Raw genomic sequence first — 20,998 nt, 5'->3', positions numbered from 1 at the left:
TTATACTTACATAGCATAGCCTTTGTATCCCATGAGTATGTCACTGTAGGCTGATGCAGAGTAATGGAGGAGCGTGTGTTTTAAAGTATGGCTCAGGTACGCTCACATAAGACGGAGCATATCAGTTATTTCAACGTTTCTAATGTTCTCTCTCTCTCACTCATATCTCACCACACAAACCTCAAACAACTCACTCTCTCTTCCGGCCCACGTTTAAACATGAGGTAATACAGACAGGGGAGTTGATTTGAACTTTGTTGTAATACCACATTTGGTTTCTTTCATAATAGAAAATAAAATAAATGTAACCACTATTCAACTGTCACGGTTTGTCCTCTCTGGATGAAGAAAGAATGGCGGGTTAGGGTGTCTCTATAGATTGCGGAAAACACGGAGAAGTGTGAGAGAGGATTGTTGTGGAGGAAAGAGTACTGATGACGAAAAGGAGAATGGCGCCTTGGCGGCTAGTCAACAAGCTAACCACAGAAACTCACACATCATCTTTCTCATAAGCTGGAGGTAAAGTTCCTCTAAAAGTCTCATTTTAGGTCAGTTTGATCGTTTAAACATCATATTTTTTTCATACATGTTTCCATACCCGTTCTGTCCCGTTCTGTTCTGGTATCAAGTGTATCTGTTAATGACAGATAACGCTCTTTTGTAAATAAATGTGTGACTGTGTGTGGGTAAAGTCATTTTTAAAAAAGTGGATCATATTTCGTTGAAGCCTTGGTTTTCTTATACAGTATGGTGTAGTTGACATTTTTATTGAAAACCTGGCAGAGGTGTTTGTGGGAGTTTCAAAGAACCTTATAAGACGTTGAAAAGAAAACTTAGGCTTTTTTTTTTTTTTATCTGTGGTTGAGCGAGTTGGAGTGTTATTCTTGTGATGGTGAGAGTTTAAGGCGGTGTGTTTACCATAACAGGTGACACTGCCCTGTGGGTGATATACCAGGTAATCTAAGGAGGAGATGAAAAAAAAAAAAATCTCTTCTCCCTTTTAGGGCAGACAATAGCTCCTCACCCTCATGGCTGCTCTACAGGTCACAGATAGGGCCTATAGGCGTACCACCAGGGCGATGTGTCACAGTATGTAGAAATTGTATTCCATATGTTTGATACAGGTGAAATGACAGCATGTGAGGACTACATTCATTCTGGTAATGTCAAGTGGTAATGTCAAAGTGTCTTCTTGATTTTAGTGAGAAAGTGCAAATAGGAAAGGGGGATACCTAGTCAGTTGTACAACTGAATGCCATCAACTGAAATGTATGTTCCAAATACCTGTACTCAATTCTGATCTTTTCTATTTCAATAAAACTAGGATATAATGTGTAAAGGGTGTTGTATGTTGGTGAATTAATATAGTTGGAGTTGTCTGCGTGTCATTTGATAAGGTGTTCCCCTGATAAAAGCATTATGAGTAGTGTTAGAGACTTAGGGGGAGACCGAAAGAGGAAGTGTCTATCTATTCTGTGCAACCGCTGATCTAGTTGAGAATCTAATTTGGAAAACCGCTCATCGAATTCAGAATTTCCCCAGTATCATTATTTTTGCATGTGTGGAATTCCTCCTGTATCTCTGTGATATGCCATGTCATGCTGGAGGAGGTTTCATCTTCAGTCCCACTCTGTCCTTTTTCATCATTTTGACTGACTCATACTTTCGCTCCGCTGTATATTATACAGATATTGAGTGCTACTTCACATAGCGTACATACTGTATGTCTGTTTAACCCCGTTCACGCACTGTATGTCTGTTTAACCCTATTCACATTCTGTATGTCTTTTAACCCCATTCACATACAGTGTATCTGTTTTACCCCATTCACATACTGTATGTCTGTTTAACCCCATTCACATACTGTATGTCTGTTTAACCCCATTCACATACAGTGTATCTGTTTAACCCCATTCACATACTGTATGTCTGTTTAACCCCATTCACATTCTGTATGTCTGTTTAACCCCGTTCACACACTGTATGTCTGTTTAACCCCATTCACATACTGTATGTCTGTTTAACCCCGTTCACATACTGTATGTCTGGTTAACCCCATTCACATACTGTGTATCTGTTTAACCCCGTTCAACCACTGTATGTCTGTTTAACCCCATTCACATACTGTATGTCTGTTTAACCCCATTCACATACTGTATGTCTGTTTAACCCCATTCACATACTGTATGTCTGTTTAACCCCATTCACATTCTGTATGTCTGTTTAACCCCGTTCACATAATGTATGTCTGGTTAACCCCATTCACATACTGTGTATCTGTTTAACCCCGTTCAACCACTGTATGTCTGGTTAACCCCATTCACATACTGTGTATCTGTTTAACCCCGTTCACACACTGTATGTCTGGTTAACCCCATTCACACACTGTATGTCTGGTTAACCCTATTCACATACTGTATGTCTGTTTAACCCCATTCACATACTGTATGTCTGGTTAACCCCATTCACATACTGTGTATCTGTTTAACCCCGTTCACACACTGTATGTCTGTTTAACCCTGTTCACACACTGTATGTCTGTTTAACCCCATTCACATACTGTGTATATGTTTAACCCCGTTCAACCACTGTATGTATGCTCTTTACATACTGAGATGAATAAACAGAAACTATCAGATCCTTACTCAGAAAAAGAACACAAGACAAAATACAACGTGACTTCAGATGAACACAGTTCATAAATACATTATTTGTGTAAATATGTAGAACGTGTAATGAACACAGGATTGGGAAGTCCAAAGGCCAGTAAATATAGGAAAACCCAGTCACATATGGGGTAGTCAGTTAAAACATTTTCACAGCTATCGTCAGCGGACTAGATCCAAATGACATTCTGTTTGACTTTCAGTAGCTGCAGTTATTAGTAATAATTGACCTATAAACCTCACGATAGAAAGAGATATGGTTGTTTTCTTTGTAAATTGATCAAATTATCTCTCGGGTTGTGGTGCACGCAGTGTTGCTCCCCTTTTCTACGCTGTAGCTACCTATAGTTGGGGTTATGTGGTCAAATGTGAGCATTTTCTGTGGAAAACTCACCAGATGAGTCTGACCAACATTGATAAATATCTCAACATTATAACTTGTAAAACTTGTTTTCACAGAGAGCTTGTAGAATCCTTTATGATGATGACCTTTGCAATGCTGTTATAATCCACCCTGTCGCCCCATCTACCGAGTCAAAACCGTTTCCCTCCTTTTTCCTCCCACACTTGTTTCACTTCTGGTGAAATGCTTCTTGTCAGTTGAAATGGGTGAAGGGGTGTCAGAAGGGGGGTTTCCCATCTCCTGCTCAAATCTCTAAAGACCCACCAAATAGCGGCAGCCAACAGCTGTGTGCTGTTTTGAAAATAAGCTCAACCTAAGTTTTCTTTGTTCAATAACAGTTGACAATGTCAGTGACTGCTTTAAGTGACTCCTCGGAGTTAACTAAAGTGAAGAAACATGGTAATTTATTCACAAAAGGTAACAAAAAAGGCTCCGAAAATATTTAAATAGCTACAAATAGAATTATGGTTGCTGATTTCTTTTTTCAGTTAGGAAAAGGACTGTTTACTTGAAATGGCATACAAAGGGCTTGTAGACATATGACTCCCCACAATCTGCATTGCTAAACCAACTCTTCTGTGTGTCACACAGTGTCCTCCGTTTGTGGACCATGTCAACCAAATGTCACTTCCAAATCACCCAGAGAAGGAAGCATAGTGTTCACGCTGCAGTTCAGTCCTCCCTCCGCCGGGGGCAACTCTGATAAAGCCGTCAGGAGTGGAAAGGATTCACCGATGCATGTAGGCAGGTGGGAAAAGGTTACTGAGTCCTCCAAGTTCACCACCGTTTCTATGTGGAGATTGTTCGTTTTATAGCTGGAGCACGGAGATTCCATCTCACATATGTCTCCTGTGAGACTGCTGCAGTTTAGCTGCTCCTCTGTCAAACTAAACAGGGCTACAGACTGTCCACCGACACTCCCCTCACAGTGTCTTCTTGTCTGGCACCAAACACATTGTCTTGCCCCTAAACAAACACATGCCATGTGACCTGACCTGTATCCCAAAACAGGATCAGCCATAACTGTTTCGCATGAGATTTGTTGAAAACTCTGCTCTGTTTCAGTAAAATGAGAGTCCACCGAAGAGGGACTCTGGCTCCGGTAGCCATCCCCTGTGACCATTACCATCCCAGGCAAGATTCCACAGTCGTCCCCCTGTAGACTCCCAGCACACCCTAACTGGCAGCCCAGCCCCACCCCACTGTCCTCTTTCAGGCTGATGTTTATGTTATTCCTCCTATCCAGCAGGGGGGACTCTCCAGTTCCACTCCTGCTGCTGATGGCACTCTCTGGTGCTCCCAGGCTTCCACAGCCACTGTCTTCTTGCTTTTCCGGACTCCTTCCATTTCCATTCCCAGAAATGTGTGATTTAGTGCAATCCCCACTGCCCAGACTCGTCCTTCTGCCCTCTCCTTCTTCCTGCTCTCCCTTGCCTGCTAGAGTAGTCCTTTCGTCGGCCAACCAGACCATGACATCAGTTCTGGCGGTGCTCATGAACCAGCCTTTGTCTGTGACGATCTCCACTGGGACATCTCCCACACAGAGAGGCTGCCAGCCACTGCCTGTGGATTTCTGAGGTAAAAGAGGACAACATTAGAAAACATTCATCCATAAACAAACAACTCCTTGAATGAGGAAGTGATCAATAACGGGAAATAGAATAGGCCTTTAGATTTGATTAAGATAATCAAGAGTTAAACAGAGAGTTTATATAAAATCTTCTTAAAAGCCTGGTGCTTCCCTATCTGTGAAGTTGCAGGAAATGAATGTATATGTGTGTTGTAGAACAGAGCACCACTTGTTTCCTCTACTGAGCCATTTACTTTATTTTCGTACTCCTTATATTGTATTATTTCTTATTGTTGTTTAATTGTCGAAAAGGAACCTGCAAGTAAGAATTTTATTGGACGATGTATACCATGCGTATCCCATACATATGGACTAATTAATAAAACCTGAAACTTCTACCTGTTGTGTTGCTTCTTGTTTTGCACTTTTAGAATACAGCGTTTTTGTCCTTTCTCTGAAGTGATTGACATAGTCAGTTCTGCATTAGTGAAACTGTTCAAAGAAACATACCAGTGCAACAGGCATTTTCTCAGGGCGCCTCAGGAAGCAGCAAAGGGCCAGCATGACCAGGACCCCCATCACGCTTAGGGTGGAGAAGGACACCACAGCAAGGATATACCACTCTGGTGAGAACAGAACTTGTGTTTAGCCGAATGATTTTAGTTAATAAGACAGTAGACATTAGGTATATGACATATCGGAATATGGCCACATAGAGCTGTGTAGTCTGAGTTGTATTACCTCGCTCTGGCAGCAGGAGGCACTGTTTAGGGGAGACCTCACTGGTGAATTGTCCTCCGTTGCCTGCAACTTTGAGGCAGACACAGTACTCCTGTCCCCAATGAAGAGACGTAAACCGAAACTCCGCCTTATCCTCGTCGTCTTCATCCTTCAATTGAATGACAACGGTCTGCAAGCCAATACATGAAAATTTCAGTCAATACATTAACCTGAATATGAACTTGGATGAACCACACGTTATTATTTATTTTATTACATTAGACGTACTGCTTTTAAACCACGTCTGATCAGTACCTTGTTGTCCTGCCCTCTTCCCTGTAGGTAGATAGTATAAGTCAGGCCAAATGGGAAGATCTTTTTTAGTAATGGCTTCCTGTGAACACGGACTGTTACTGAACTGGAGGTGGCCAACAGTGTACTGGAGGGATGCTGCAGTTTACCTGGGAGAACAGGGGTAGTGGAGAAAGGTAAGTAATGGACAAGCGTTTGGCATTGTGTCACTATGAACTAGAAAGAAATGAGCAAAACCTATTCAACTCGGCCACTAAAACTTAGCTGTACTTGACTTACTTTCTCTGGGGTTGAACCTCTTCCCCCGTGACCATGCGGAGATGCTGTTCTCAGTGACCAGTCGAACCCGGACCTTGTAGACCATGAAAAAGTCACCGATAAGGTAGGACAGGTCACAATATGTCAGCTGGGTCCTGTCACAGCTGGTCACGTTGGTCCAATCACTATTGACATACCTGAGGAAAGACACGTGAAAGTAGCTAGATTAATTAGAATACTTTCTTCAAAGATGAGGAGAGGGTGGTATGGAAGAATGATTGAAGAGGGTAAAGGGGATAGAGTGGACAGGGAGGACTCTGAAATGGATGCGGTAGCTAAGTGCGGTAGCTAAGTGACAGGTCGGAGAACGAAGGGATGGGTGAATTAGGCGGACGTAATTAGTGTGGGGTATACCTGGCCATCTGTACCTGGTACTGAGCCAGTGGCGGGGCCCCTTCAGGGGAGTCCCAGAGCAACGTCACCTCCCCGTCCCATATGTCCACCGTCAGATTGACTGGCTTCAGTAGGTCTTTACCTGTCACAATTATAACATTCCAATGTTAAAGAATTTCTCTGCATTTTTCTGAGATTTTCAAAGTACAAATAATTCATAGGGAGCCAGAAAATCAATAAGTAAGGAGTTTTTCCTAGCCACCGTGCTTCTACATCTGCATTGCTTGCTGTTTGGGGTTTTAGGCGGGGTTTCTGTACAGCACTTTGTGACATCGGCTGATGTTAAAAAGGGCTTTATAAAAAACATTTGATTGATTGATTGAAGTAGTTGGTGGATTTCCTAAAGGGGACTGACTACGTTTCATCAGGGGGTTTCTAAACCAGTTTCGCTACGAAATGTCACAATGTTTACAGTTGACTCATGACAATATTTGCTCAAATTCCAATTATTCACTGTGAATTGTCTCTGGTTATTATTGATACATCCTCAAATTATAACTATATCATAGGATGTCGACTGAACCACATATTTACTCTGTTGACTCATATTAACTAGATTAAATGTTTAACATAGACTAATAATTTAAATATCAATAACAATCAGCACTTAGTTTATTTTATTATGTATACGGGCATTACATTTTTAGATCGATGTGGGTCTTGAAACGTGTTCCATTTTGATAGGAAGGGCACATACACACTGAGAAATGTACAATATGCTACCTCAAACACTTTTGAAAGCTAAGCCACTATGAACATTTCTAAGTGCTCTTTGTACTAAGTAACAATAAAAAAAACAGTCAATGACAATAAGAAATAAAGTAGAGACATTATTTTTATATATAGAATAGTCTCACAAGTCTCTCTAAATGTAAGAACATTATATTTACAGCATATGCTGTATATATAATGTTCTTACATTTAGAGAGACTATTGTGAGAACTAAACAGCAATAACCAGCCATTTTGAATAAATTATTAAGGCTTTCATTACCTGACACATAGTCCGAGGTGATCAGGAGGGCAAGAATGGAAATCCACAAGGTCCAATCCATGTCCAATATATATTCTCTGATCCTTAGATAATCAGCATCATACTGTAGATATTGTCCACACACTTCTGGCGTACAGGATAGTACAGGATAGCTAGACTCCTCTGTTGTGATATAGGAGACTTTACTCAGTTACAGTCAATAGTTGACATGACTCTCACAGTTCCGTTTGATCTGTGTGACAGTGTGAGGAGGCTGTGTGTTTATTTCCCCATATGACCTCACACCCCTCTCTCTCTCTCTCTCTCTCTCTCTCTCTCTCTCTCTCTCTCTCTCTCTTTCTCTCTCTCTCTCTCTCGCTCTGCTGACAACGGGCTTCCTGTTCTGACTGTAGCATAGCGCTTCCCTCTTCTCACTCTTCACCCCATACTTCACCCACATGTGTCTCTCCCTTCCTCCTCCTTTCACTTTCCATCTTTCCTCATAGACCAAGGGGGTTTACATACACTTAGGTTGGAGTCATTAAAACTAGTTTTTCAACCACTCCACAAATTTCTTGTAAACAAACTATAGTTTTGGCAAGTCAGTTAGGACATCTACTTTGTTCATGACACAAGTAAGTTTTTCCAACAATTGTTTACAGACAGAGTATTTCACTTCTAATTCAATGTATCACAATTCCAGTGGGTCAGAAGTTTACATACACTAAGTTGACTGTGCCTTTAAGCAGCTTGGAAAATTCCAGAAAATTATGTCATGGCTTTAGAAGCTTCTGATAGGCTAATTGACATCATTTCAGTCAATTGGAGGTGTACATGTGGATGTATTTCAAGGCCTACCTTCAAACTCAGTGCTTCTTTGCTTGACATCATGGGAAAGTCAAAAAAAATCAGCCTAGACCTCAGAAAAGCAATTGTAGACCTCCACAAGCCTGGTTCATCCTTGGGAGCAATTTTCAAATGCCTGAAGGTACCACGTTCATCTGTACAAACAATAGTACACAAGTACAGTATAAACACCACGCAGCCGCCATACCGCTCAGGAAGGAGAGGTGTTCTGTCTCCTAGAGATGAATGTACTTTAGTGCGAAAAGTGCAAATCAATCCCAGAACAACAGCAAAGGACCTTGTGAAGATGCTGGAGGAAACAGGTACAAAAGTATCTATATCCACAGTAAACCGAGTCCTATATCGACATAACCTGAGGGTCCGCTCAGCAAGAAAGAAGCCACTGCTCCAAAACCTCCATAAAAAAGCCAGACTACGGTATGCAAATGCCCATGGAGACAAAGATCGTACTTTTTGGAGAAATGTCATTGAGTCTGATGAAACAAAAATAGAACTGTTTGGCCATAATGACCATCATTATGTTCGAAGGACAAAGGGGGAGGCTGGCAAGCCGAAGAACACCATCCCAACCGTGAAGCACGGGGGGTGGCAGCATCATGTTGTGGGGGTGCTTTGCTGCAGGAGGGACTGGTCCACTACACAAAATAGATGGCATCATGAGGCGGAGAAATTATGTGGATATATTGAAGCAACATCTCAAGACATCAGTCAGGAAGTTAAAGCTTGGTCACAAATGGGTCTTCCAAATGGACAGTGACCCCAAGCGTACTTCCAAAGTTGTGGCAAAATGGCTTAAGGACAACAAAGTTAGGTATTGGAGTGGCCATCACCCTGACCTCAATCCTATAGAAAATGTGTGGGGAGAACTGAAAAAGCATGTGCGAGCAAGGAGGCTTAGAAACCTGACTCAGTTAAACCAGCTCTGTCAGGAGAAATGGGCCAAAATTCACTCAACTTATTGTGGAAGGCTTCCTGAAACTTTTGACCCAAGTTAAACTATTTAAAGGCAATGCTACCAAATACTAATTGAGTTTGTAATCTTCTGACCCAGTGGGAATGTGATTAAATAAAATAAAAGCTTTAATAAATCATTCCCTCTACTTTTATTCTGACATTTCACATTCTTAAAATAAAGTGGTGACCCTAACTGACCTAAAATAGAGACTTTTTACTAGGATTAAATGTCAGGAATTGTGGAATACTGAGTTTAAATGTATTTGGCTAAGGAGTATGTAAACATCTGAATTCAACTGTAGATACTTATTGCAGAGATATTTATTTGCTCAGATTGATCTGATCAGGTGCGTGTGTTTCACTTGTCTTACTTTACCACTGTAACATAACATAGGGTTTCAAATGGAAATATACATATTTGCAGTATGTCTCAATGTTTAACTCCTGTGAAATATGTGAAATTGTTTTAGCAAGTGTTAGTCATGAACAATGCACACCCAGTTTCTTTCTCAATCACTAGAATCATTCATTTAGAAAGGAGCTCTGAAATATATCTGTCTGTTCCATGACTGTCCATCTCAATACTGCAGAAGTACGCAGAAGGATCGCTGTGATTCAAAAGGATAGTCTACGTCAACTGGCACTCGTCATAGATATCCACAGGACACAATATCAATTTGAGGTTGTGGAATGAATGAAATAAAATGTTTCCTATATTAGGGAAGCAGTGTGTCCATTATGCATAAAATGGGTCTCATCAAGCCCGTTTGGGTAGTCATGCCCTCTCTGGCCCTGAATCTCAGGACAAAGAACATGACCACAGCTCTGTGCATTTCCATTCAAGGCAATTTGAGAGTTGCTACTTGGGATGATGACGCTCTCTCTAAGTCCACATAGTTGGGCCTGAATGCATTAAAACTGTACCTGATGCATTTGAACAAGTAAAAATCAGCCTGGGTTTGATCTAACCCACCTGATCTAACCCACCTACCGCTCTTTGAGCGGTCTCCCCTCAAGGGGCCCAAACTGTCCCTAAACCTATCCACTCCGCACCCCAACAACACTGCTGCATGCAGAGTCATACACCAAAATGCTTATAAGAGTTAGTTTCACACCATTGTGCTTTTACTTCCTTTCAGGGGGGTTTAGTTTCTACATGCTAACCATTATCACTTCTGTTTTCTAGTCATGTTTTTGATTCTGAGAAAACAGTTTCTCTATTCTGTACATTATGAGAAAACACAGACCGTAAATCCTCTCTCTGACAATATCCTGTGTGATCTCGATCTCCGTAGCCGATGTGAGTAAAACATGCAAGGCCGCATGGCCAGATGAAATACCAGTACACATACTCAGAGCAAGTGCTGACCAGCTGGTGGGTGTCTTGACTGACATTTTCAACCTATCCCTGACCCAGTCTGTAATGCAAACTTGTTTCAAGCAGACCACCATAGTCCCCGTTCGCAAGAACGCCAAGGTAGCCTGCCTAAATGACTATCACCCCGTAGCACTGACATCTATAGCCATGAAATACTTTCAAAAGGTTGGTCATGGCTCACATCATGACTCACCTTCATCCCAGACACCCTGGACCTAGGGCAGGGCAATATGGCCAAAATATTATATCACTGTATTTAAAAAAGAATTGACGGTATGACGGTATTTGATGCTGTTTTTAGTTTTTGAATAATAAATGTTGTACATTTGCTTTATGACTAGTGAGTGATCCTAGGGTGGCAACACATACATTCTAAGTGATTTCAATGAGTATTTCTCCATTCTGATGGTTTTATACTGTTCAATTCAACTTCAACGAAAACCAATTTCAGCACTTTTAGAATTTCTGCATTTCCTGCACTCAATTGCAGTGGTGGAAAAAGTACCCAATTGTCATTTTGAGTAAAAGTAAAGGTACGTTAATAGAAAATGACTCAAGTAAAAGTTCAAGTCACCCAAAAGTAAACGTAATTGATCAAATGTACTTCAGCATCAAAAGTAAAAGTAAAAGTATAAATCATTTCAAATTCCTTAGCAAACCAGATGGCACCATTTAAAAATGTTTTTTTTTTTAATTACAGATAGCCAGGGGCACACTCCAACACTCAGACATAATTTACAAACAAAGCATTTGTGTTTAGTGAGTCCTCCAGATCAGAGATAGAAGATGACCAGGGATGATCTCTTGACAAGTGCGTGAATGGGACCATTTTCCTGTCCTGCTAAGTATTCCAAATGTAATGAGTAATTTTAGGTGCCAAGGGAAAATATATGGGGTAAAAAGTACAGTATTTTCTTTAGGAATGTAAAAGTTATCAAAAATAAAAATAGCAAAGTACAGATACCAAAAAAAATGACTTAAGTAGTACTTGAAAGTATTTTTACTTAAGTACTTTACACCACTGCTCAAATTAGAATTTTCACACTGCCACATAGGCCTGCATGATATGGGCAAATAATCTAGGACTTATTTTTAACCAAATGTTGCAATTGCGATTTGACTTGCGAATTAGAGCAAAACTGTCGGAATCGTGGAAGAATAATTACTTTTCTAATTTTATAGTTAGAATAGAGTGGGTACTTTGAATACAGTGTTGTTTGAGATGACAATTAATTCAAATGCAAAGGAGGAGTTATTGTGACAGGGTAGTAATGATGGGCATTCCGTCTCTTTTCAGTGAGCTGGCTCGTTTGGCTTAGCTCACCAAAAAGAGACGGCTCTTTCGGCTCACAAACGGCTCTCTAAAAAAAATATGTTTTGTATTTTTCCAAGTCAAACAGTTTGCGAGAGTTTGTTATGAAAAAGAATGCTATTAAAGTATAACGTTTTAATGTATATAAACAAAGTGCATATAAATCTAACCATTAGGGAATACAATCTGAACAACATAATAATAGAACATTGCACCATATCAAAGAAAAATAAATAACAATGTGCAAAACTGCAGCATCCCACTTAAAACATTAAACTGGTCCCTCTTTTCTCTCTCTCCTTTATTGCCATGTTATAACCAGCAGCACTCAGCAATGCTGACCATATTTTGCTTTTATGAGAGATTTGCATTCAGAAATGCAAGCTGCCTCACTTTCGAGGGGCTGATGCGGTTTCATCTCTCAGTAATTATTTGTCCCGTTTTTGAGAAGACCCTCTCAGAGGGAACGGATGTGGCCACTATGCAGAGTCTCCCTGTCATGACTTTATTAAGCCGTGGATGGACAGAGGCCTTGTTCTTCCACCAGCTCAGAGGATCTGCAGATCTTTGGAGGAGGGGTTCCCCCAATTAGGATCGGACCTCCATTATGGCATCTGCTGACGGATTCCTTCGTGCTGCATCACCAGTTGCTCTCTCGTCAAACAGCATCCAAACAGCAGACGTTTGTGGCACTACTGCTGGTGCTTCTGCTCCATCTGACCCCTCTTCTTCCTGTTGCCCTGGTGCCTGAGCCAGCTGACTGCTGGGGCTGTCCCTCCCTGTTGCTGAGGTTATTATTTTAAGAGCCTCATCAATCGCTCTGGCATCACTGAAGGATAACTTCTTAAACCTGGTGTCAAGTGCAGTGGTTAATGATAGCATGTGATTATATTCCATTCTGTGGAACTTTCTGTCCATTGATGAACATAGGGTGTCCATCACCTCTGTCACATGTCCTGTGGTTACATTTGCTTCTATCTGGTGGCTGGCTGTGATTCACTGCAGACCCTTACACAGGAGTATCATTTTTGAGGGTGTCACATAGCTGAAAGGAGAGAATAGTCACTTATTAGTTCAGGTTCTCATCTACTGCTCATATACAGTGGGGCAAAAAGTATTTAGTCAGCCACCAATTGTGCAAGTTCTCCCACTTAAAAAGATGAGAGAGGCCTGCAATTTTCATCATAGGTACACTCAACTATAACAGACAAAATGAGGGGGAAAAAATCCAGAAAATCACATTGTAGGATTTTGAATGAATTTATTTGCAAATTTTGGTGGAAAATAAGTATTTGGTCAATAACAAAAGTTTCTCAATACTTTGTTATATACCCTTTGTTGTCAATGACAGAGGTCAAACGTTTTCTGTAAGTCTTCACAAGGTTTTCACACACTGTTGCTGGTATTTTGGCCCATTCCTCCATGCAGATCTCCTCTAGAGCAGTGATGTTTTGGGGCTGTTGCTGGGCAACACAGACTTTCAACTCCCTCCAAAGATTTTCTATGGGGTTGAGATCTGGAGACTGGCTAGGACACTCCAGGACCTTGAAATGCTTCTTACGAAGCCACTCCTTCGTTGCCCGGGCGGTGTGTTTGGGATCATTGTCATGCTGAAAGACCCAGCCACGTTTCATCTTCAATGCCCTTGCTGATGGAAGGAGGTTTTCACTCAAAATCTCACGATACATAGCCCCATTCATTCTTTCCTTTACACGGATCAGTGGTCCTGGTCCCTTTGCAGACAAACAGCCCCAAAGCATGATGTTTCCACCCCCATGCTTCACAGTAGGTATGGTGTTCTTTGGATGCAACTCAGCATTCTTTGTCCTCCAAACACGACGAGTTGAGTTTTTACCAAAAAGTTATATTTTGGTTTCATCTGACAATATGACATTCTCCCAATCTTCTTCTGGATCATCCAAATGCTCTCTAGCAAACTTCAGACGGGCCTGGACATGTACTGGCTTAAGCAGGGGGACACGTCTGGCACTGCAGGATTTGAGTCCCTGGCGGCGTAGTGTGTTACTGATGGTAGGCTTTGTTACTTTGGTCCCAGCTCTCTGCAGGTCATTCACTAGGTCCCCCCGTGTGGTTCTGGGATTTTTGCTCACCGTTCTTGTGATCATTTTGACCACATGGGGTGAGATCTTGCGTGGAGCCCCAGATCGAGGGAGATTATCAGTGGTCTTGTATGTCTTCCATTTCCTAAAAATTGCTCCCACAGTTGATTTCTTCAAACCAAGCTGCTTACCTATTGCAGATTCAGTATTCCCAGTCTGGTGCAGGTCTACAATTTTGTTTCTGGTGTCCTTTGAAAGCTCTTTGGTCTTGGCCATAGTGGAGTTTGGAGTGTGACTATTTGAGGTTGTGGACAGGTGTCTTTTATACTGATAACAGGTTCAAACAGGTGCCATTAATACAGGTAACGAGTGGAGGACAGAGGAGCCTCTTAAAGAAGAAGTTACAGGTCTGTGAGAGCCAGAAATCTTGCTTGTTTGTAGGTGACCAAATACTTATTTTCCACCATAATTTGCAAATAAATTCATTCAAAATCCTACAATGTGATTTTCTGGATTTTTTAAATAATTTTGTCTGTCATAGTTGAAGTGTACCTATGATGAAAATTACAGGCCTCTCTCATCTGTTTAAGTGGGAGAACTTGCACAATTGGTGGCTGACTAAATACTTTTTGCCCCACTGTACATATATAATACTGAATTAAATAATGATGTAGTACTAACTGCTTACTGTACCTCTCTCCACTGAGCTCCACGGTGACCTGCTCAAAGGGTTCCAGGACTCTGCACACCTCCTCCACCACCTCCCATTCCTCTTGGGTCAGAGCATCAACAGGTGCATTGACAATGGCCAGGGTAGAGATGATGGCATCCTTTGAGTCAAGAAACCGCTTCAACATATAAAATGTTGAATTCTACCTTGTAGTGCAGTCTTGTTTAGGCCTCAGTTCAGGCATTCCCATCTGGTGTTGTGTAGACTTTAGTTTTTCAGCACCTACTGTGCTCCTGTGAAAGTATTCCACAGCTGCTTTCACTTTGTCCACAGCGGGCTTCATCACCTTCAGAGCATCTCTTACAATCAGGTTGATTGTGTGGGCAAGACATGGATGTTGGGTCCATTCATGGCTTTGGTTATGTTAGCGGCATTGTCGCTAACACAACAGACCACTTTTCCATCTACTTGCCATTCTCTGGCCACTCAACAGTTCCTCTGCCAAGTTCTCTGAGGTGTGTCTGTCGCTGAACTCGAAGCAGTCCAGAAGACAGCTAGACATCGAAAAATCTTCAATGAAGTGACATGTAACTGACATGTAAGAAGTGGTTACCCTTGATGTCCAGCAGTCAGCGGCAAGACAAACTGCAGTAGCTTTTTGGACTCTTTCCCGTATCTGTGTGCTCTCGTACAGTTGTGGAATAAGTGATTTTGAAAGGGTTTTCATGCTTGGAATTGTGTACATTGGATTTAGACTATAGCTTTAATTTTATAAACCTCTGTCCTCCACGATTCGAAAATGTCTGCAAATGGTGGAAATCATTTTAGCCAATCCAATATCAATTTGGCCTTGTTTTGCTACAGACATAGACTTTGGCATAAACTGGTCCATAGAAGACTGCGTTGCTGTGGGTCGCGGAGTAGGCCTACTTGACTGAGTGGATACATCTCCACGTGTGTAGGTGCTGGCTCCACCACTATCACTAGCAGGCCTGCTAGTTTCTCGAAGCTCCGCTACAGCTAGCTTCACAATTGGGTGCACAGTTCGCATATGCCTGTAGGTTGTGCATAGAACCGGCTTTATATGAGATTTTTTTTTAGGCAAATTCTACACTGTGCTTTGTCTACATTATTAAAATTCATCCAAATGTTACTGTGCATCCGACTCATTTTCCAGCTGTTGTTTTCGTCAGTACGTAGAATACACAATAACGTTACTCAAATTGACTGGCCATCTCGACGAAAAATATGATTTGACATTTGTTAGTTTAGACTTGTTTGTTTATTATCATATATTTTTATTCGTAAAAGTAATATAAACACAACACATTTTTAAACACAACACATTGAATTATTGAACAATTACATTTTCTTTTCTTTAGTAACCCTACACATTCTGAACAATTATAGTTTTAAGCAGTGTATTGGTAGTTAGTTAACATGCTACCTAACTGATCAACAATTATAGGTACAGGCTAATAACAAGGTATGTATGCTATCTTATTGAACTAGCAACTTAACTCAAATAATGATGTATGCGCTAGGCATCTCTCTCCAGGTTGTTGTGCTGCTTGGCTGGCTAGCTGCTCAATGGTTTACTCCAGATTTTGCCACTGTTCTCGCACACACTGCAGTACACACTGCCACCATCAGCTGTGTGTCTCCGCCAGTTCCAGAAAGTCCACTCCTTGCATACGTACTGTAAATATGATGAATCATAGATTGGCAAGGAAATCCTCTTCATCTTCAATGTCCAACTGCAATGTCACGGAGCTGGAACCAGCAGTAGAGAATGGAGTGGCCTTAATGCAACCGCTGTGTCAGATTTTTTTTTAAAACTTTATGGAAAAAGCATAAACTGAGTACGGCGCTCACAGCCCAATCCAGCCAAAGAAATATCTGCCGTGTTGGATTCAGCAGAAGTTAGAAATAACATTATAAATATTCACCTACCTTTGATGATCTTCATCAGAATGCACTCCCAGGAATCCCAGTTCGACAAAAAAATTACTGATTTGTTCCATAAAGTTCCATAAAGTCCATAATTTATGTCCAAATAGCCACTTGTTGTTAGCATGTTCAGCCAAGTAATCCATCTTCATAAGGCGTGAGCACTACGTCCAGACAAAAACTTGAAAGGTTCCGTTACAGGTCGTAAAAACAAGTCAAACGATGTATGAAATCAATCTTTAGGATGTTTTTAACATAAATCATCAATAAGGTTCCAACCGGAGAATTCCATTGTCTGAAGAAAAGCACTGGAACGAGAGCTAACTCTTTCTGGACCGCACGTCACGAACCTGAGACACTCTGCCAGACCCATGACTCATTCAGCTCCCATTCCCCCCTCCTTTATAGCAGAAGCCTGAAACAGGTTTCTAAAGACAGTTGACTAGTGGAAGCCTTAGGAAGTGCAACTTGACCCCATAGACACTGTGTATTCGGTAGGCCAAGCTTTGAAAAACTACAAACCTCAGATTTCCCACTTCCTGGTTGGATTTTTCTCAGGTTTTCGCCTGCCATGCGAGTTCTGTTATACTCGCAGACATCATTCAAACAGTTTTAGAAACTTCAGAGTGTTTTCTATCCAATACTAATAATAATATGCATATATTAGCATCTGGGACAGAGTAGGAGGCAGTTCACTCTGGGCACGCTATTCATCCAAAAGTGAAAATGCTGCCCCCTATCCCAAAAAGGTGTATGCTGCTGTGGTGCCAAACTGCTGTAGAACTTCACTTGGTAGTTTATAATGGTAATAGGTATCACCAGCCAACTTCAGACCATACCGAACCAGGAGTATGGAGTGGAGAGTGTGCAGTGACATTATATTTCTTAACTTTGACTTGACCACACTCATTTGGCTGAACAGCCGTTCAACCTCCGCATTTGAGTGTGGCAAGGAGAGGGCAGCGAGTGCAGCTTTGCACAGTTCTTCAAATGGATTTGACCCGGAAGATTCCGTGTAGTCACTGACTTCACTCCAAAACTCAACTGTATTTTCAGTTGAGTTCCACCTAAACAGATGGATGTTTTTTTCCATTGGGAAATTTTTTTATCAATTGTTTGGGGCTGGTATCCCAGTAGCCTTTATTGTGCTTTAGCGTTTCCTTAACACTGAACAAGGCCATGTTTCGCAAGGCTTCACGATTGTATGGGAGCCTTGCTTGCAGCTCCTTGCTTAAAGCAACAATGTAGTTGATGCACTGTCTCCGAATTACCTTTTTGTCCTCTGGCGCAAGACTGAGTTGGTACACCGTGCTCTCGAAAAGGTACCGAAGGTAGGTGATGGACTGAGATGTCCATCAAGGGCATCCTTCAGGGCATCAATTTTTGCCATAGGGTTGACTACTCTGCTGCAAATTGATGTTAAGAGGTGTACCAGATTGTCCAAAAGCTTGACAGGATCTGTTTGCTCTCCCTCAAATGACTTCACTGCAACTTGTACTTCGGACAGGATTGATTTCAAGAATGTCAGGTAGACATAGTTGGTCATGTCCATGTACATGGCGTGGAGCACATCCACAATGTAGCAATGTTCACTGGCCTTGGTCAACTCAAAGTGGAGTTCAGTTCTTCCCACTGGCTCAATATACGAGTTACCGCAGGCAACAATCGATAGCCAACGTGTGGCACACACTTTGGTGATCTGCAGGGGTTTCTGGACACAATTAATGGTGGCATACACTGCTTTGTACGCCTCGCACCATTTTGGGGAAATGGAAAACCAGTTGTGGGTTTCCCTGATTAAGTACACAACACTCCTAGGGATGGTTTCTTTGGATGCTGCACAGACAGCCAATTGTAAAGACTGGCACACACAGCGGATGAGTACCAAATTGGGCAATGCACATTCTTCCTTTAAAATCATGTGCACCCCGTTGTGCACCCCAGTTATCACGGACGCATTATCAGTGCCAATACCCTGAAGATTCTCTTGTTTTAAGTTTACACTTCTCAAGAAACTCAACTACCGCCTTTGCTATTGATCTGGCATCTGGCATTTTCTGTACTTCTGGCTGTACAATTTTGATTGAGACATGTTGATTGATGTTGTAAGTTCTGTTCAAGACCAAATGCATACTACTGCTGCTGCAGTCAGCCAACAACGATTTTCAATTTGCTGAAATTGCTACTGGCCTGCTGCTGCCTGTGCACGAGCCGAGCTTTTGCAGCCAGGCACGTGTGTTGTGACTGGGTGTGTGACAGAAAAAATCGTTTTTGTGTCATTTAGAGGGAAAATGCGTGCATTTTAGCGTTTGAGTCACTTTTCAAAAGTTGCTAAAAGTTCCAAATACATTTATAAAAGTAGATCAATTTGTTGCTAGGTGCTGTTCGAAAAAAAGTTGCCAGGGTACTCTGAAAAGTTGCTAAATCTAGCAATACAATTGCTAAATTGGCATCACTGCTCGGCTGCTAAGTGTGTGACTGTGAGTGAGTTGGCTCGGCCTTCCCTCACGCATCTTTGGTTCATTGGTTGACACTGCGTGTCTGATTGACATGAACAACAGTTGAGGCTGTTAGTCTGAGCAGACAGTCAGAACGAATGTGTGTGGATTGAGCCTTTAGGCATATACTATTTTATTTATTTTTTCGTTATTTGAATTGGTAAATTCTATTTATTTACATCTTTTGATTATTTTTTAAAATATTTTTTATAAATAGATTCGACTCGTTCGCGAACAACCCATCACTACGGGGTAGGAACTAAAGTGTTGTGAAGTGTTTCCTTTGGGACCATATAAGCGTTGGCTACATTGCAAGGTTCTCTCTTAGCTACTTAATGTAGCTCAAATATTCTTGCTTTGCATACTCCTCGTTGATTTAGAAGATAATGTTTGTTGCACATACAACATGCTGATTTAGGTTTACACCATCACTGGTTATGATCAGGCTGTATTAGCTTGCTACGATTGCTCTTACTCAGTACATGTATTAGCATTCGCGGCTAACAATTAGCGTCTCACAAGATTTAGGGCAACTTGATAAGAAAATACAAACTGTTTGCTGATGTAAGAAACACAAACTAATAGTGTAATTATAGAACGCTAGTGGATTTATATTAAGAAGCAAAGTGGAAACAGCATTGTTGTCATCAACATTGTTGCATGTGCTGCATTGACCATGCAGACTGAAAGCAAGTGTCTCGTGATTGAGGAACATTAAATGCGCTCCTTGAGTGACGGGGGTGGTGGCTAGGTCTGTGGAAAGTTTCACGGAGAGAAAGAGCGGAGAGAGATGACTCCAGTAGAGAAGTAAACTATAAAAATTAACATTGCACATGCCTTATCACATTTAACAAACCAAACATTCAAATACTTGCGTAGAAGGTAAAGTAAAAACCCAAATCGGTCCCTGCTTCAATACCAGTATATCATAAAATATGGTATCCCGCCCAGCCCTACCTGGACCCACTCCGATATGCATAACGCCACAACAGATCTTCAGATGATGCCATCTCTATTGCAATCTCCCACCTGAACAACGTAAAACCAAGTAAGTAGACTGTTCATTGCTACAACCCAGCACTCAACACCATAGTCCCCTCCACGCTCGTCACCAACCTCAAGACCCTGGAACTGAACGCTTCACTCTGCACCTAGATCCTGGCTAAGATTTGGCATGGGCCCTCAGATCCTCAAAGTTCTAAAACGGAACATCACTGCTTGGTGTGGCAACTGATCGACATCTGATTGCAAGGTGCAACAGAAGGTAGTGTGCAGTGGTGTAAAGTACTTAAGTAAAAATACTTTTAAGTACTACTTAAGTTGTTTTTTTGGGGTATCTGTACTTTACTTTACTATTTATATTTTTGACAACTTTTACTTATACTCCACTACATTCCTAAAGAAAATAATGTGCTTTTTACTCCTTACATTTTCTCTGACACCCAAAAGTACTCGTTACATTTTGAATGCTTAGCAAGACATTCACGCACTTGTCAAGAAAACATGCCTGGTCATCCCTACTGCCTCTGATCTGGCAGACTCACTAAACACAAATGCTTTGTTTGTAAATTATGTCTGAGTGTTGAACTGTGCCCCTGGCTATCCATACATATATATATATATATATATATATATATATATATATATATATATATATATATTTTTTTTTTATTTATTGTCCTCTGTTTTGCTTAATATAACAAATGATTAATTATTTATACATTTACTTTTGATACTTAAGTACATTTTACAACCAAAAACTTTTAGAATTTTACTCAAGTAGTATTTTACTGGGTGACTTTTACTTGAGCAATTTTCTTTTAAGGTATTTTTACTTTTACTTAAGTATGACAATTGGGTACTTTTTCCACCACTGGTTGTGTGTACTGTGCACTACATCATTGGGGCCGAGCTCCCTGCCATCCAGGACCTCTATACCAGGCGGTGTAAGAGGA

At 41.2% G+C, this 20,998-nt stretch overlaps 1 protein-coding gene across 2 annotated transcripts; it reads right to left on the bottom strand.

Moving 5' to 3' along the window:
* Positions 1 to 3,451: 3,451 nt before the first annotated feature.
* On the bottom strand, positions 3,452 to 7,613 carry LOC139385458 (uncharacterized). 2 transcript variants are annotated; one of them, XM_071130513.1, is made up of 7 exons: positions 7,376 to 7,613; positions 6,344 to 6,464; positions 5,951 to 6,126; positions 5,675 to 5,820; positions 5,381 to 5,549; positions 5,150 to 5,262; positions 3,452 to 4,642 (listed from the first exon to the last, which is right to left on the bottom strand). In XM_071130513.1, exons 1-7 carry the CDS (start codon positions 7,434 to 7,436, stop codon positions 3,683 to 3,685), a joined length of 1,746 nt encoding a protein of 581 aa, XP_070986614.1. In that variant the 5' UTR covers positions 7,437 to 7,613; the 3' UTR covers positions 3,452 to 3,682. The 2 variants fall into 2 exon arrangements, with proteins under 2 accessions (XP_070986614.1, XP_070986615.1); XM_071130514.1 differs by having other exon boundaries at positions 5,381 to 5,528; positions 7,376 to 7,553.
* Between the last annotated feature and the right edge of the window lie 13,385 nt (positions 7,614 to 20,998).

Source organism: Oncorhynchus clarkii, chromosome 27, assembly GCF_045791955.1.
Source record: "Oncorhynchus clarkii lewisi isolate Uvic-CL-2024 chromosome 27, UVic_Ocla_1.0, whole genome shotgun sequence".
Taxonomy (NCBI): domain Eukaryota; kingdom Metazoa; phylum Chordata; class Actinopteri; order Salmoniformes; family Salmonidae; genus Oncorhynchus; species Oncorhynchus clarkii.
This window is presented reverse-complemented; position numbering and strand designations above follow the sequence as displayed.